This window comes from Myotis lucifugus, unplaced genomic scaffold, assembly GCF_000147115.1.
Source record: "Myotis lucifugus unplaced genomic scaffold, Myoluc2.0 scaffold_83, whole genome shotgun sequence".
NCBI lineage: Eukaryota > Metazoa > Chordata > Mammalia > Chiroptera > Vespertilionidae > Myotis > Myotis lucifugus.
This window is the reverse complement of record NW_005871131.1, coordinates 3,679,226-3,698,008: the sequence shown is the minus strand read 5'-3', so window position 1 is coordinate 3,698,008 and position 18,783 is coordinate 3,679,226. Positions and strand designations below refer to the sequence as shown.

General features: G+C 38.2%; 1 protein-coding gene across 10 annotated transcripts in view; it reads right to left on the bottom strand.

Annotated features, from left to right (window-relative positions):
* The window catches only part of CCDC66 (coiled-coil domain containing 66), a 66,151-nt gene that overhangs the window by 34,210 nt on the left and 13,158 nt on the right, over positions 1-18,783 (bottom strand). For 6 of the 10 annotated variants that reach the window (XM_014457700.2, XM_014457704.2, XM_023755714.1 and 3 more), the window contains 5 exons: positions 17,500-17,935; positions 15,673-15,838; positions 15,406-15,509; positions 13,621-13,742; positions 12,796-12,897 (listed from right to left, as the gene is read on the bottom strand). In XM_014457700.2, coding sequence (XP_014313186.1) covers positions 12,796-12,897; positions 13,621-13,742; positions 15,406-15,509; positions 15,673-15,838; positions 17,500-17,935 — 930 coding nt within the window. Of the gene's footprint in view, positions 1-12,795; positions 12,898-13,620; positions 13,780-15,405; positions 15,510-15,672; positions 15,839-17,499; positions 17,936-18,783 lie in introns of all 10 variants that reach the window. The other 4 variants (XM_023755707.1, XM_023755711.1, XM_023755715.1 and 1 more) reach the window with 3 other exon arrangements.

The following is an 18,783-nucleotide window of genomic DNA, read 5'->3' as shown; positions in this document are numbered from 1 at the left end:
CTATCAGGATATACCCCATGATTCTACCTTTCCAGATTAAAACCCATCCCCAGAACACCTCCATCACATGAGCTGGAGTCCCCTAACTTTACAGCCACCAGATTGGGCCCATCAGACTCCAGCTTGCCCACATCCCAGAGGAAGAGGATGAATGAGTGAGCACCCATGCACGTGCCCCCTATGTACTGACCCTACCAACCCTGACTTCCCGGGAAGCCCACCTTCTCTCACAATACAAATCCTCCAGGTCCTAGCTACTGTCCCCCCTCCCTTTACATCAGGATTCTCACCTTTCTATGGGACTTCCTTCTACAAGGGGACTTCGATTACCCATGGGATGAGACTTCCTTCTTTCTAGGTCCCGAACAAACCCTTTCCCCCTCCTTGGGACAATCCCGACCCTGGAAGTGGGGATTAGCTCTCCTTCTCATTCTATACCAACCATCCTCTCCTACACCCATTAGGAACTTTCTCACTTCCATTCATCTCAAATGAACACTTAACCTTACCCATTCCCTCTAATCCAGACCAATTCAACCCTTGCCAGGGATTGCTAGCTCTGCCTTTCACACTCTTCTTCAGCAAATACCACCATCCTTATATCAGTCAAGAGACGGAATTGGGCAAAAATCACTCTAGCTTATAAGAAGGAAAAGGGAACTATATTTCTCAAAAAGGCAGACACCCTTCTAGGTAATTATTATACAGCCCAGGCAAATCAAGCCTCCCTTCTTTTCTGTTCTTATATTCAATCTCCTACTAAGGTAGCTCCTCCCTCCCTGTCCAGGTCTTAACACTCTAACACCCCACTAATCGCCCAAACCCCTTTATGCTTTACAAGGTCACAGGGCAATATATCAATGGGCCATCTCCCATCATCAGCTTGCAACACACCACAGTTAACCTAGAACTACCAAACGGCCATTGGTCCCAATGGAAGCCAATCGTTACTTTCTACAGCCAGTTCGTTTTTCTTCTTATCCAACCACCCAGGCCCCAGGCTTCACCTGCTCCTTTCCTTCCCTTTCTCTTTTCCCTTGGATAACAGCCCATTGTAGCGTTCCCGTCCACTTTCACTGCAATAGAATCTCAAGCACTCATCTGTCACCCCTTATCGGTAGCGCCATGACGACTACCCTCTCAACTTGGAGTGTGGAACTGAGAAAAGGAACCTCATACCCTTTAGTCCACCTCTTCTCTCTATACCTTTCAGCTTGTCTCCATGATCAGGTATTTTTCTTCCTCTGTGAGGAAAACACATACAACTGCTTCCCGATCAACTGGACAGAAACCTGTACCTTTATCTATCTCTCACCCATTGTAGATATAGCCCCCAATAATCAGTCTTCACCTGTCCCCATAACCCATCATACCTGACACAAAAGAGAAGTCCAGAGAATACCTCTCCTAATAACCCTGGGCATCACAGTAGGGGCTGAAACTGCCATAGGGAGCCTAACCACTGGTCATCCTATGTTGAAATCCTGTCTCAGGACCTACCAGAAAGCTCTGGATGCCTAGCAAGGGGCAAAACTGGAAAAACAATAACCTCACCCCCAGGGTAACCTCTCCTCCCCTTTCATATCACTAGTCAGGCAGTTTAGACCCCTGACCTTTTCCTCCCTAAAGATAACATCTAGACCTCAGTTGTATTTCAGCTCCAGGTCTAGAAAAGCAGCAAAACCAGACAAGTGACGCTGTGGCAGCCTCGGACCAGCTTTTACCTCCCAAGTCACTCAACAGGACCGCTTTTGAGCCTTCACCAACCAGTCTCTTGGGGAAATCATGCTGCTGCGACCCCTCATCCAGCAGACTACTATCAAATTCCATCCCCCTGTGATCGAGACGTCCCACGTCAGCAGGAAGTAATTACGAAAGATATGACCTTTGTCCATATTCCATAAAACAAAAAGGCTAGAACGTTAGGTCTGATCAAATAATTGAATCGATAACTCTCCCCTGGGAACTGACCTTTAGGTCACTTCACAATGGACATTCCACTTGCTTAGACCACATTCCACTTGCTAAGACCATTATCTCTCCCAGAATCTGGACCTGCGTAGAAAATTCTCTGCCCAGAGAAAGCCTGCCTAGAGTCCTTTAAAAACCTCTGACTCCCCGTCTTTGGGGGTTGGCACCATTTTAGGGTTCAGCCCATCTGGGTTTCCAGATGACCTAATAAATTCATAATTCTTTACCCCTTTTGGCCTCCTGCATTCCTCCTTCAGCAACCCTAACAAATATGAAGATGCAATAAGTGTTGATGGCAGGTGTGAGTAGATCAAAGTTCTCACCTATCTGCCACTAAAACAATGGGCAATGGTTCAAATGGCCAGAGAAAAACGGGATGGTTAGTGGGTGAGCAAGGGGCAGAGTTACAACTAAGATGTCATGACTTGGTTACAATTTCCATTTTTAGCACCGTTAATGTGTTCATTTAAATCTAAATTAGTATATTCCCCAGGCAGAACAACAAACCACCCAAACATCTTAAGTACTAGAGGCAATGGGAAGGGAAAGGTTAAAAAGAGAGAATCCAGTGATGCTGTTGTAATTAGGTAGTTATTAATAATAGGAAAGGAGCAAAAGGGAGGCCAGATATTATAAGCATGGCCATTTGGGCAGTATCACCAGGAAGCTACAATTTCAAAGTCTCCAGTGAACCACCAGTCCATTCCCTGCAGGTCACTGTGGGAAGGGGTCCAACAAAGGGGGAAATGGGCACATGTGCAATGAGTTGGGGTGACAAGGGAAAGTGCCTCAGTCAAGACTAGGGAACGATGGGTTGGATAGAGTAGGCAGGGCCATAGGAAGCCCGTGAAAATTTGGGAATGCATAATCCTACAGACAAAGCTTGCTCGCTCGCTCTCTCTCGGCTCTCTGGTTCCTTTGGCTTTGCTCCTGCCTGTGTGTCCTCTATAACCACATGGCCCATGGCCCATGGCCCATGGCCATGCAGACCCCACATGCAATGGACTAATGGACTGCAGCTGGGAAAACAAATTAAGCTAGCCTGATGCTGCATTGGACTGTGCAGAGATGGAATGGAAACTCTGGACATTGGCTTTCATTTTAGTTCTGCTGAAAGCAAAATGGAACTTCTTTAATGGGAGGACTAAGCAAAATGGAACTATGGGAAACTCGGATTTGATTCCACAGAAATAAAGCTTTCTACAATATCTCATCCTCCTGTGGGACTCTCAGAAAATTCATTTTCTCGGGATATCATATACTACTGGTTTGGTGGTGATGAACTCCTTTAGCTTTTTCTTATCTGTGAAGCTCTTTATCTGACCTTCAATTTTGAATGATAGCTTTGCTGGGTAAAGTAATCTAGGTTGTAGGCTCTTGCTATTCATCACTTTGAATATTTCTTGCCACTCCCTTCTGGCCTGCATAGTTTCTGTTGAGAAATCAGCTGACAGTCGTATGGGTACTCCCTTGTAGGTAACTGACTTTTTTTCTCTTGATGCTTTTAAGATTCTTTGTCTTTTGCTCTTGGCATTTTAATTATGATGTGTCTTGGTGTGGTCCTCTTTGGATTCCTTTTGTTTGGGGTTCTCTGTGCTTCCTGGACTTGTAAGTCTATTTCTTTCACCAGGTAGGGGAAGTTTTCTATCATTATTTCTTCAAATAGGTTTTCAATATCTTGCTCTCTCTTCTTCTGGCACCCCCATAATTTGGATGTTGGTATGCTTGAAGTTGTCCCAGAGGCTCCTTACACTATCTTCATATTTTTGGATTCTTTTTTCTTTTTGTTTTTCCAGTTGGGTGATTTTTGCTTCTTCGTATTTCAAATCTTTGACTTGATTCTTGCGATCCTCTGGTGTGCTGTTGGGAGTCTGTATAATATTCTTTATTTCAGTCGGTGTATGCTTAATTTCTAGTTGGTCCTTGTTCATATCCTTGAGGGTCTCACTAAATTTATCGGTGGTTTCTAGAAAATTCTTGAAAAACCTTGTAAGTTTGGTTTTGAACTCTATATCCAGTAGTGTGCTTTCCTCCATTTCTGTCATTTGTGACCTGTTTCTTTGTCTCCGTATTTTTTATGCTTCCCTGTGTTGATAGAGTGGCTTTCTGTGCTAGGTGTCCTATAGGGCCCAGTGGCTCAGCCTCCCCAATTACCTGAGGTGGACACTCTTGGTGCACCCCTTTGTGGGCTTTGTGCACAGTCTTGTTGTAGGTAAGCCTTGATTGTTGTAGGTATCACTGGGAGGAATTGACCTCCAGGCCAATTGTCTGTGAGAATCAGCTGTGTCTACAGTGGGAGAACTTCTGTGCTGGAGACACCCTTCTGGGGCAAGACTTGCTTCATTGGGGCTTTGGTGCTCACTGAGTCTGCCCCCTGAGTGTGTCCCTTATGGATCTGAGGAGTTGTAATCTGGATGGTCCCATTCTGACCACTGGGTACACTGGCTCTTGGATCTCTAAGGAGGTGCTAATTTAGCCTCTGCCTGAGGCTACCCAACAGGAGCTATGGAGAGATCTGCAGATTCCTCTTCTTTGTTTGGGATTTGGAGGTGCCCAGATGAGGCCCAGCTGTGAAGCAATGCAAGCTGCTGTGGGGCCTTGGGCCTTCTTTTGGAAGTTCTGGGTCTCTCTGACCCAGCTGCAGTTTGTTAGGTAATTTTCAGATTGCAAAGGGCCAGGCCTTTCATATGCAAAAGCCTCTGCGCACAGCTTGGGTGGGGCGGGGTCTCAGGGAATCAACAGGGCAGAGCAAACGGCTGTGGCAGATCCTCAGTCCTACCCTAAGAGGCCCCATGTCTCAGTGTCCCAGGGTAATCACTGCAAGCACCTCTGAGAGAAAGCCGCCCTCGAGTTCCCACTGATGCCAGACAGTCCAGTTTCTCCCCGTATGAGTCTGGGTCCTCAGAGACTCGCCTGGAAAGGGAGTTCAGAGCATTCGGGAGCTTGAGACTCCCTCCCGATTGAAAAAGACAACCGTGTCCTCAGTTGCCAGCCCTTTCCACGTGGGCCCCCGTACCTCTGCACTTTACTTCTGCACCTCCTCTGAGTCTCAGTGTGCTTTTCTCTTTCCTTCTAGTTGTAGAATTCCCACTCAGCCAGCCTTCCTGTGGTCCTGGATGATGTCCGTTTTGTCTTTTAGTTGTATTTTTGACATGGTTGTGCGAGGCAGCAATTTCCGGTGTTTACCTATGCCGCCATCTTGGTTTCTCCTAGCTTTCAATTTTGTGCAGTGACACTTGTGTATTCATTTTATATCCAGCCATTGTGATTAAATTTACCTATTATTTCTACAAATTTAATGACTCAATTTCTGAATGTTAAACCTAGTTTGTGTTACTTAAACCCAACTCATCATGATATATTATTTTTAACATTTTTCTTTCTTGTATTTTTTTTGTCAGGTTTTATTATAAAACTTATTGGTCTTAATAGCTTTGGGCATTGGGTTTTTATTTAATTACTAGAGGCCCGGTACATGAAATTCATGCGCTCAGGGGGGTCCCTGAGCCTGGCCTGTGCCCTCTCGCAGTCTGGGACTCCTTAGGGGATATCCGCTTGCTGGCTTAGGCCTGATCCCCAGATCGGGCCTAATCCAGCAGTCAGATATTCCCCCTCACATTCCGGCTCTTGCAGTCCAGGACCCCTCGCTCCTTACTGCCCGCCTGCAGCAGAGGGGGGAGTGGTTCCCACCAGCACCGCTGCGCTTGCCAGCTATGAGCCCGGTTTCTGGCTGAATGGCACTCCTCCTGTGAGAGCGCACTGACCACCTCGGGCAGCTCCTGCATTGAGCGTCTGCCCCCTGGTGGTCAGTGTGCATCATAGCAACCAGTCGTTCTGCTGTTCGGTCAATTTGCATATTAGGGTTTTATTATATAGGAGGATACTGCCCTCATAAAGAACCTTGGAGTTTTGCCTTCTACCTTATTTTCTGGAAGAATTCACCATTAAACTTACCTGGGCCTGAGTCTACATTGTGAAGTTTTTAATTACAAGTTCTATTTCTTTAATAAATACACATTCATTCATTTCTATTTCTTGTGTCAATTTTAATGATGTCTTTCTAATAACTTCTCAATTTCTCATCTAAATTCTCTAATGTACTGGCAGAAGTTGTTCATAATATACTCATTTTTAAAAATATATTTTTTTATTGATTTCTGAGAGGAAGACAGAGGGAGAGATAGAAACATCAATAATGAGAATCATCGATCAGCTGCCTCATGCATGCCCCCCACTGGGGATAGAACCCACAATCCAGGCATGTGCTCCTACCAGGAATTGAACCTGCAATCATTTGGTGCATGGGCCAATGCTCTAATCACAGGCCAGGGCATCTCATTTTTTTTATTTTAAATGGAATATTTCTAAAATGGCTTACTTAGGATGATGTTTGTTTTAGGGCTTTTTTGCTTTTAATGCTCAATGGGTAATCCCTTCTAGTCTAATTTCCAGAGTCATTTTTCTTAATGAACTGGTTTTGAATTTTAGTAAATGCTTTTTCTACTGTACTGAGATATTTTCTTTTGTTGGGTTAAAAGAAACATTACATTTGTGGATTTAAAACATTTCCTTAACTACCTAGTATGAACCTATCTTACTGATGATACACATTATTGAATTTTACTTGCTAATATTTTAAGATTTTTGTGTGTATATTCATGAAACAAAATAAACCTAATCTTCCTTTTCTGTTATTTATTTTTCTGGCTTTAATATTAAGTTTATACCAGGCTTTTAAAATTAATTTTGGGTTAGTCTATACTTCTACTGCCTAGTAATCTAAATAAATTTGATATTCACTCCTTTAAAATTTGGTAGAAAATGTCAGACTATGTGGACATTTTGTCCACTTGTGGGAAAACTTTTTTAATAAGATCTACATTTACTTTAACAGTTACAAGAGTACTCAAGTTTTTAAGTCAGCTCCTGTAAGTTATTAGTTTTTACAGTAATTTATCCATTTCATGTAAGTTTTCACAATTGTTGGCATAAGATATTCATTTACTAATGATTTACTTTCTACTTACAATTATTGCATTTTCACTCTTGATTCTGTATTCTTAATCAGTCTTGACAGATTTTGTACTTTAAAAGACAATTTTCAGCTTTGTATGTTATGCATTTTACAGATGCTCCTATTTTTCATGATGTTTCTTCTATTTTTGGTTAATTCTAACTTAAGATGGGCACCTGGCATATTGATTTAAAGGTTTCCTTATTTAATGTAATTTCCCTTGAATCCTACTCTATCTTACATTTTGATGTATGTACATAACCACTATCTTTCTGTTCCAAATATTTGTGATTTCAATTTTTCTTTCTTTAACTCTCAAATTATTTAGTGCTGTGGTCTTTAATTTCCAAATATGTAGTGGCTTAAAAAATCTTTTTTTTAGTAACTTCTAAATTACTTGCTTTATAGGTAGAAAACACTGTTTATATAATAGCTATTTAAAATTTTACTGAGTCTTTGTGGCTCAACACAGTATCACTTTTTATAAATATTCATGTGTGCTTGAAAAAAATGTTTTCTAATTGTTGGACATAGAATCTGATATGTTAATTAAAATCAACTTGCTATATTGCTGATTTCCATGTTGAAATCTACCTTTAATAAAAAACTTATAAATTTCTCTGAAGTTTTAGTAATTTCTCGATTCATATATTTAAGGTTTTATTCATCTGCTAGGTACATGCATGTTAAAAATTGCTATACCTTTTTGATGTTGGATCTTCTATTAATATTTATAACCCCCACTATCCCCAATAATGTTTTCTTATTTTTATTAGTGTAACAATACCAAGTTTATTGTGGTTCTTAAAATCCTATTATTTTCCACCTTGCTGTGTTCTTATGCATTGGGTATGTCTTGTATTCTAGAAAATCTCTAGGTTTCTTTATTCCAACCTGTCAGTATATGTTGACTTGTGAGTGTTAGTTCACTTAGATTTATTATAATTATTGATGGTCCTATTTCTTTTATCTTAATTTTACATTTCAGTTTCTCCCACTTTATTTTTAAGCCTCTCTTTAATTTGAGGTCTATAAATGTCTTCTTCTAATAACACAAGAACTTTAGTATGCTCTCACATCCTCTGATCTTGCCATCTTTTACCAACTCATCAATGTTGATATTAACTAGACTTTTCTTAGTTATTAAGAATATATTTTTCTACCTGGCTGGCGTTGCTCGGTGGTTGACCAATACCTATGAACAAGGAGGGTAAGGGTTCAAATTCCTGGTCCTGGCTCAATCCCCAGTGGGAGGCCTGCAGGAGGGAGCCGATCAATGATTCTCTCTCATTACTGATGTTTCTCTCCCTCTCCTTTCCTCTCTGAAATCAATAAAAATATATATATTTTTGCCTTGGCTGGTATGGTTTAGTTGGTTGGATGTCATCCCATGCACCAAAAGGTTGCTGGTTTGATTCCTAATCAGGGCACATGCCTGGGTTATGGGCTTGATCCCCATGACTGGGGTGTGCAGAAGGCAGTGATTGATGTTCCACTCTCACATCAATGTTTCTCTTTCTCCCTCTCCCTTCCTCTCTCTATAAGTCAGTACAAATTATTTAAAATTTTTTTTAAAAGTATTTTCTCCTTTTAGTTTTAGCACATTGTATAGATAACAATAAACTCTACACCAAGGTATAAAATTTCAGATTTCTTACAAATGCTTCTTCAATTTGCCTTACCTATGATTAAGAGCTTCATTCACAACTGTTTTCTTTTTTTTAACTTACATTTTTTTTTAATTTTTTTTTTTTATTAAATGTATTGGGGTGGCACTGGTTAACAAAATTATACAGGTTTCAGTTGTACATTTCCATAATACATCATATATATATATATTGTATTGTGTGCTCACCACCCCAAGTCAAGTCTCCTTCCATCACCATTAATCCCCTCTTTCCTGGCCCCCATTTCCCTCTGATAATCACCATAGCGTTGTCTGTGTCTATAAGCTTGTTTCTCTTTTTGCTTATTCCCTTCACCATTTTCACCCAGCCCGGCAACACCTCCCCCTGACAGCTGTCAGTCTGTTCTCTATGAGTTTGTTTCTATTTTGTATGTAAGTTTATTTTGTTTATTAGATTCCACAGATGAGTGAAATCATATGGTACTTGTCTTTCTATGACTGGCTTATTTCACTTAGCATAATGCTCTCCAAGTCCATCCATGCTGTCGCAAAGGGTAAGGTTTCCTTCTTTTTTACAGCCAAGAAATATAAAACCACCGAATAGGTAAAAATTTAACATAAAAATTAAACATGAAATTACCAGATGGTCTAGCAATTCCACTATAGGTATATACCCAAAAGAACTGAAAGCAGAGACTCAGGGATTATTTGTACAGCAATGTATACAGCTGCATCATTCCTATTACCAGCCTAAAGGTGCTAACAACTCAAATATCCACCAACATTTGGATGTATAAACAAAATTTAGTATTACACATACAATGGAATATTATTCAGCCTTAAAAAATAAATGAAATTCTGATACATGCTACAGCTTAAACAAACCCTAAAAACATTATGCTAAGTGAAATATGTCAGACACAAAGAACAAATATTGTGTGATTACACTTAAAGGTACCTAGAATAGTCAAATTCATAGAGACAGAAAGTAGAATGGTGATTTGCTAGAGAGAAATGGGGAATTATTGTTTAATGAGTAGTTTCAATTTGGGATGATGAAAGAATTCAGAAAATGGACAGTGGTGATGGTTGCGTGACAATGTAAATGTAGTTAGTGCCACTGAATTTTATTTTATTTATTTATTTTTAATATTTTATTAATTTTTTTACAGAGAAGAAGGGAGAGGGATAGAGTCAGAAACATCGATAAGAGAGAAACATTGATCAGCTGCCTCCTGCACACTCCCCACCGGGGATGTGCCCGCAACCAAGGTACATGCCCTTGACCGGAACCGAACCTGGGACCCTTAAGTCTGCAGGCCAACACTCTATCCACTGAGCCAAACCGGTCAGGGCGCCACTGAATTTTAAAATGATAAAAATGTTATATACATTTTACACAATAAAAAAGGTAAAAATAAAAAGGAAACATCTAGATGGAATTTGTTGTTGGCCAACTGAAGAACTATGGTTTGGTAGTAGCAATAAGAAGTTGGTAGCATAACAGCCTCACATTCTACCCCCTGTTAGAGAGTACATTAGGATATACTCCCTGTACTTAAAAGATTTCTCAGGGAGTGGTAGTTATTAGGGAAAAGCCAAGTTTTATGAAGGTAAGGCATTCTCAAAAAGGCTGAGGCTGTAATTAAATGTCTAAGAAACACAAAAGGAGTTTTAAGCTACACAGTGTAAAAGAATGTTTTGGGCTGAACAATACAAGGATGAAAATACAGGGCTATTCAATTAAGGTAGGAGATTGAGAATAGAAGAGAGAGGAAAGAAACCTGTTAAGGGAATTGACCCTCAACAGCCTCAGAGTTCCAAATAGACCAGTTTTGTACACTACAACTACAGCAAACCTCTGAGGAATACAGTGAAGCAATATAATGAAGTCACTATAGTCAAGCTGCTAAATTACTAAAATCAAGTAGGTTTTATCTAGCCTGAGAACTTAAAACGTTTGAACTTTCCAGTCCTACATCAATGCCTGGATATACATCAGACCTCCACCCCCTCAACGACTCATGTATACAGACCACCTGATATCCACTATCCAGACCACCAGATGTGATCAGATCTCCTGGCGCCCATCCTCCATACTATCCAGACTGCCCAATATCTGACCGATAACTGTCCTGGACCAATCCTAGGGCTAAGAATGCAGAACTTATTATTCTCAAGAATATATTTTTACTATAAAAACTCTTAACTTGTCTATCTTCTTCGGAACACTTCTGGGTTTTTGCCTAGCTGTATTTTTGTTTTGCAAAGCCTAAGACCCTTGAATAAATCTTTATCATTTATTTCTAGTCAAAGCCTCCAGACTCTTTTTGAGTTTGTTTGACACCTTCATTAAGCACTTGTTTTATGTCAGCCACTGTTCTAACAAAATGGGTCTTGGTGATCCTGCCAACAACCAAACTTCTCCGCCTCTCAATTACATGAAGAGGTTAACTTAATATTCAAATAGTATAAAATAGTCCTGGTATAGCTGGGATTTCTGAAACCAACTGCTTGCAGGTTTAAGAAAGGGTGTTTTTCTTTTTTAAAACACAATTCATTTTCCCTCAACATCTTTCAGGTATCTTACCACATTCATAAATAAATACATAAAAACTGCATTTAAATAGTAAAAGAATAAGTAGGTACTCCTTAACCTTTGGTTATTCAGCCATAGATTTAGCGTGTGTTTTGCTTTCTTGTCCTTCTCCCACTCTCAACCCCCAACTCTGACTCCAAAATATAAATAACTTTATAGTTTTGGGGTTATAAAAAAAGGGACACATGCTTTTATTAAATATACTATATAATAAAAGGATAATATGCAAATTACGGGCAGTAATTCGACTGACTGGGAGTTAGATGTGCACTGACCACCAGGGGGCAGCGTGGAACATGGCGGGTGTCGGTGACCCAGAGCTGGCAGTGGGAGGCAGTGGAGCGCAGGCCCCGATGGGCCCCAATGTAAGCAGGACCGCTTCGGGATGGTGGAGCGGGTGAGCGGGTGGCACCAGGCCAAGGGGGGTGCAAGCAGGGGCCCCAATCGCCCCGCCGGCCAGGCCTAAGGACCCTACTCATCCTCGAATTTCATGCACCGGGCCTCTAGCATGTGTGCGCGCGCATGTGTGTGTGTGTGTGTGTGTATTTCTTTTATTGATTTTTTTTTTTTTACAGAGAGGAAGGGAGAAGGAGAGGAATAGAGAGTTAGAAACATCACTGAGAGAGAAACATCGATTCAGCTGCTTCCTGCACACTCCCTACTGGGGATGTGCCCGCAACCAAGGTACATGCCCTTGACTGGAATTGAACCTGGGACCCTTCAGTCTGCAGGCCGACGCTCTATCCACTGAGCCAAACTGGTCAGGGCTAGTTATTTCTTTATTTGCAAATAACGTCACCTCAAATGGTTCTTTATTTGCACTAATAAAAATAGTATGGGTTACTTTAAGGTAATAAATGACCTAAAGAACCGTGCAAATCAACAAAAATAAATAATATTCTAACATTTCAACCTAAATTTTGGTAACGGAAAATACTTAATATTTTTAGCATTAAAGATTCTTCAGTCCTAATTTTAAAAAGTAAATAAGCCAATTATCACCAACTTCATGAATAGTTCCAGTGTAGTTTTCAGTAGTATCTATATGCATTAATTTCTAAACTTTACACTTAAATTATCACCCAGAAATATAGATGTTTTTCCAAATTATGTCTATCAATACTAATTTACTGCCTTTCAACAAAGTGCTTTTGGAAACATGGCAAAATACAATTCAAGTTTCATTCTTTTGTTAATGTAAAATTATCAACAAACTACAAAACTGATGTAGGTAAATCAACCCTATATGGAGCAGAATAAACAGCCATGCAAACAATCTAATCTGGAGGGGCCTTTAAAAAAAACCTACAGTGCTGAATGAAAATGTCTACCACCTTTAGGTTACTGTATTATTTTCAGAACACATTTGTTAAAATGTAAATGTCCACTAGGAAGAAGGGATTATATGTGTAAAAAAGAAATAGCTTATAACATTTTTTAAATTTAAAGAGCACAATGGACTCAGTAAATATTATCTGGTAATTAAAAATAATACTTAAATTCACTACTTCAAGGAAAATAGGTTACATAGTGATCAAGTACTAAAAACCATATATATTCAAAGTAATGACACTTAGGACTTACCTCTAAAATCTGACTAGCTCTAGATGGTGAGTGACCATCAGCCTGGACCACCATTACCTGTGTGGGAGACTGTGACAGAATGCTGGAAACACTAGCAGAAGTCTAAAAACAAATAGAATAACAAGGGCACATTTTCTTCCTCTCATATCAAACACAGGCAAAAATTTAAAGTTCATCAAAGCAAGCCCTGAGGGACACCTGGTATGTACTTATATTCGATTTGATAAGCTTATAGTGGATACCATATGGTCAGTGGTAGAATTTTGTGGACATCTAAAAATTGTAGTTTTTATAAGAGCCTAAAGATGGTGCCTAAAGGCTGATAACTACTAACATAGTAAGATAATTTACAGAATGCAAACAGAGACTAGTTGAGATCATAATTAAATTCAAAATAACAGTGTTCTCAAATAGCATCTGAAAAATAAGTTTTTTAAAAAGAATATGCTTTTAAAAATAGTTAATAGAATTATATATACATACATACATATATATATGTATTTTTTTTTTAAATAAATATGTCAGGGGGAGGCAGGACTGGATGAAAGGGGATAAAGGAATTAGCCAAAGAACAAATATGCATAACTCATGGACACAGAAAGCAATGTGGTGATGGCCAGAGGGAAGGGGTGGAAAATGGGAACATTTGTAATAGTGCAAACAATAAAAACAAAGTAAAAAAACAACAAAGTGTATCTTTAGTAAATATAAATAATAAATGTGCTTTAAAAATAAACTTATGATCTGAACATGACTTAGCATTACAAAATTTCAATTAATTCAGATGTCTTATATTCCATAAATGCTTGCTTTTGATACTCTTACCTTAGACTGGTCAAGAATTTGAAGTTTTTCCCATACTATTTTATCACTTTCAGATTTTTCCCAAGTATTATTCCATTTTTCAGGAGTTTCTTTTTCTTTCTTCTTTAAAGCAACCTGTTCATCTGGAAATAATGTCCTTTTTAAAAAAATGTACAATAACTGCAAAAAAAATCACGTAAACAAATCATGACCTTCTTAAAGAGTGCAGATTCTAACACAGATTAAAATTGTTTTGTACAGAGGAGATTAACTCACAAGATAAAGAAAAATTTTAAAAGGAGATGGAATAAAACATTTAATCAGAACCAAATTTAAGTATGGCACAAATGGATGTAATAATGTCTATTACAATTATCAATAAAGAGATTTTTTCAGGACAACATAGTTTATATTATGCTAATTATTTTGAGGTTCTACTTTCCTGAAATGTTCAGTCAATTATTAGTAAGAGACTCAAAAGTAAGAACTCTGGATTCAGAGAAATTTGGGGGTCAAATCCAAGTTCAACTATTTCCCCACAATATGTCTATGGACAAATTACTGTTCACTTTTCTAAACCTGTTTGTTCTTCTGTAAAAAGAGAGTAATAATAGTGCCTATTTCAGTACAGGACCTGGCACAAAATAAATATTTAATAAATGTCAGCATTATTCATAACTGTGAAAAAAGTAAAAAATATAAAATCTTGTGTTAACAGAACAATATAAATAAACAAGACCCCAAATCAATAGTTCTTAAAATGTCAAAGATATATAAATTTAAATTCCAAGAAAACTAATGAAAGCAAAGCTTTAAGAAAGAAAGATGTGCTTTTTCTAACAGTATCAAGTAACAGTAAATTGTATTTTTAAAGATAATAATTAAAGCATAAAACACTTCAGTCATTTCCAAGTAGCTCCATATCTTACTTCAGAAGTTTTGTATTGTATTTTGATAAGCTAAATTTTATTTAAAAATATTTAAAGCTGAAATTATGCTATAAACACAGATCAGATCTCCAAATCTTCTGATTCTGCTACCATATATTAAATTTCTTCATTCTTCTGTTACCATCACTTCCAATATCAATTCATTCCCTAATTCTTCTGCTTATCTCTTTTTCTACATCACCTATCCTGTACCAGCATGGCTGCCTCACAGGAGGGTGAAGCCCATCTTCATGCTCTTAGTACAGCTATTTCTAAAAGTACAACTGTTACTTCATGTATTTTCCAAACTATGGACTCCAAGTCTAGTCCAAGAAGCAATGGGAGTTTCTTAGTTATTATCAATATTTTAAGACCCTAACAAAAATTATAAATATTTCTGTTATACAGTTTCTACAGTCTGACAAAAAACAATAAGCTTATTTTTGTGTGGAATACACTAATTGATATCATACTGATAACTCTTCATTAGAACATTTTATTTTAAAAAAATGAACTCTATTTTTAAATAAAACCATCTTTAAACCCATAGGATTTCTGTAATGGAAAAATATGATAAGTGGATTTTCAAGAAATGAGAAAAGTTTAGGAATCTTTGAGATCCAGGAGCTCTAGAATGATACTGATGACATCAATGCTCACCTCTGGCTTTTGGTACACACCAGAGTGCCAAACAAAAAGGTACAATGTAAGCGAATGTGAAACCACAATCTTCTTATACATTTACAGAGAACTCCTCTAAATGGCAAATTTATAACACAAGACTTTTGATAATATCATATTGAAGGATATATTTCATCCTTTATATATATTCTGTAAGTCAACCAAACTACAATAATAGGTGTTAATAATTACTTACCAAGCTCTTTCCTCCACTGGGCTTTTTTTGCTTCCAACAAATTTCTATCACGTTCTCTTTCCCCCAGAGTACTGAATATGTCCGCTGGTTTCCATACATTCTCTCTGAGACAAAACACAAAATAATGACTGAAACCTTATTATCCATTTCGACACAACATACTCCATAGTATTCAGTAATAACTTTTAACTAGCTCTTAGTCTTCAGAGTTAATATTTCATAAGAAAGTCAAGCAAAAATCATATTCACAAGATATGAGTTACATACATGGCAATTTTATGCTCAGACTGCTTAGATGTCTCCTGACTTTTATTTAAAACAGATTTATTTTCATCTTGGACACATGAAACAACCTCAGTTTTTTGGAGTAGTCCCATAATGTTCTCATCCTTTTTCTGATTAGGAATACTGTTTAAATGTAGACTGTACTGACCTAGGAAATAAAATGCAGGCTTTAAAATTAACAGTATAATTGCATCTATTACAATACCTTATTTTAGCATACTGCTATACAGTTTAAAAAACATTGCCTTACACATCACCTAATTATTTCTCACAGCAATCTTTGCAGTGGGTATTATGACTCCCTTTTTGTCAAAAAAGGAAACTGAGCCTCAGAGGTTTAATGACCCAGATGTATGGCCACAGCTATACAAATTCCTGTACCAAACAACAAGCAACAACAACAAAAATAAACCTCCATTTATTCCTGCCAACATCACTTTTAAAAATAATATAAACAAAAACACAATTGACTTTATTGAGAATAAAAGCAAATAGCTCTATGAAAAACTCACTACCTTTTCCTAATTTAGCTGGGAAATCAGTGAAAAACTTTACCATGGACCACTGGCTTTATGCCCCAGCTATAGCTATTCCAAATATTTTGGACTCATGCTTGGTTCAAAAACTATTCTACATTGTTCCTTAACATGCTAGTTCTCCTAGTGAAGAAAAAGCATATCTAATATGTAGGTCATTATATGACTAGGAAAATTCTTTTAACTTTATTGATATTTTCTCTCACTATCTTTGCTAAGTTTTTATTTTTTTGTTCTCTGAACTAGAATTCTAGACTTACAAGACAAAATCTAGCTTTCTCATTTTACAAAGGATAATCTAGACCAGTGGTTGCCAAACTGCAGCTCGCGAGCCACATGTGGCTCTTTGGTCCCTTGAGTGTGGCTCTTCCACAAAATGCCACGTGCGGGCGCACATGTACAGTGCGATTGAAACTTTGTGGCCCATGCGCAGAAGTTGGTATTTTGTGGAAGAGCCACACTCAAGGGGCCAAAGAGCCGCATGTGGCTCGCGAGCCGCAGTTTGCTGACCACTGATCTAGACCAAGAGAAGGTAGATTACACTATCTCAGCACCTTGGGAGTATATAGGAGCTACCTGGTCTCCAAACCAGTTGTGGGAACTCTTCCTGGTGACTGTTAATTTTTTTTTTTTTTCCACTATTGACTCACAAAATGTTAATGATATTTCTACTCATATTCACAATTCTTCAGCTCAAAGCTGAAACAAGAAGGCTTTTAAGTACAATTATGATTAGTGAAACAGAAGGCATGTAATATTCTACTACTCCTTTCAAGTTTGTGTTTTAAAGATAGTGCTGCCAATCCTTAGCATGGATTGAGAATTAGGAAAAGCAAAATGTAGGGGCCAGGAAAATCAACATTTTCAACAAGCAAGTCAAATCTTCATAGTAGGGGTCCCTCAATTTTCACTAGAAGTACTATAATGGTTTGTTGGAACATTTTATATAATTCTTTTTAATGTAAGTAAGGTTTTTCTACATTCTAAAATAAGTACAATAGTGTTCTGTATTAACATCTTTTCTAGAGTTCACAGAAAACTGGATTTCTTAAGGCTATGGTTCATGAGAATAATATTCTGGGCATTAACCGTAAAATATAGCATATTATAAAAGTAATCCTGTATATTTATTTACCTTAAGAGACCAATCATTTTGAAAAATTGTTACATGTAAAATAGAATTTAAGAGGCACAGTTATGTAAAAATCAATGAACCTGAAATTCCAAAACATTTTATGTCAATAAAATGTACTAAAACTTCAGAAAGTCTTACTTGTTTCCTCCTCCTTTCCATTCTCAGTCAGGAACGTGGGTCTATTTCTGTGGTTTACATTTATCAAAATCTGTTGTAGCTGGTCTTGTGTTAGACACACCAAACTACTCTTCATATTTTCGCCTGTGATGTGATTTTTGCAAGGCTTCTGTTTAGCCATTACAGGTGTACTTAAGGTGTTCCCAGTCTTCTGTATTTTAGGGGTTGTAGGTGAACTCTCTTTCCGGATATGAAGACAGTCTTTATCAGCATACTGCTTGCATAAATCCTTAGCCATACTATTTTTTTCACCTTTTACCAGTGACGTTTCTGAACCAATTTTCTTCTTTTCCAAAAGTTTTTCACTACTGATACAAGTATTTTGTGTTGATTTTAGAATGCATCTGGTTTGTTTTGTTCTTAAAGGACATTTTCCAATCTTGGTCTTATTTCCCATCTGTTAAGATACCAAAAATTTATTCTTTATAACAGCCCATGAAAAACCTATAATTATCTTGATATATATGATAAATCAGGCCTTTAATCTTTTTCCCATTTAGCTAATATATATCAAAAAGAAACTAACTTTTAACCTTTGCAAATCTTCACTTGAAAGCTTTATCAAATACTGGAAATTATTATTTTATTCAGAACTAGAGGGCTGACACATGAAATTCATGTGCAGGTACGGTCCCTAGGCCAGGCCTGCATTCAGGGACATCTTCCCCAGCTGCCCACAGATGGCCCTGCCCCCCTGCCGCAACCCACCCCTAGTTCTCCATTTGCAATTGGGTCATCGGTGCCTGACAACCGGGGGAAAGGACTGAGAGGTCGGCTGTTCCCACCCACTTGCCAGCCCCGCCCCTGCCATAGGTGGCCATCAGGCGATCAGAGCCTGCCAGCCAGGGAAAGGCACCAAGAGGTGGTCAGTGCACCTCATAGTGACTCGTCCAGAGGTTGTTCTGGTTGTTCTGCCGTTAGGGTCAATTTGTATATTACCCTTTTATTATATAGGATAATAAAGTATATAGAAGAACTTTTATTCTAGTTGTTATAGGACATCTCCATTCTACTTCAGCACTGAATCTCATGTCATGATTACATCATCCACACTACCTCTCTTCTTTATAAGCAATTATAGACCAATAGGCTACTAGCCCTTATTCCTTGCATAATTTAACCCATGGGTCATCACCCCTCTAACATAACTCTGCCTTAATTATCAGTGCTTTCATATCCATAGATCATTCTTCCAGTATCTTGGTCTCTCATTTCCTTGAACACTGCTCCTATACTCTTGTCCTT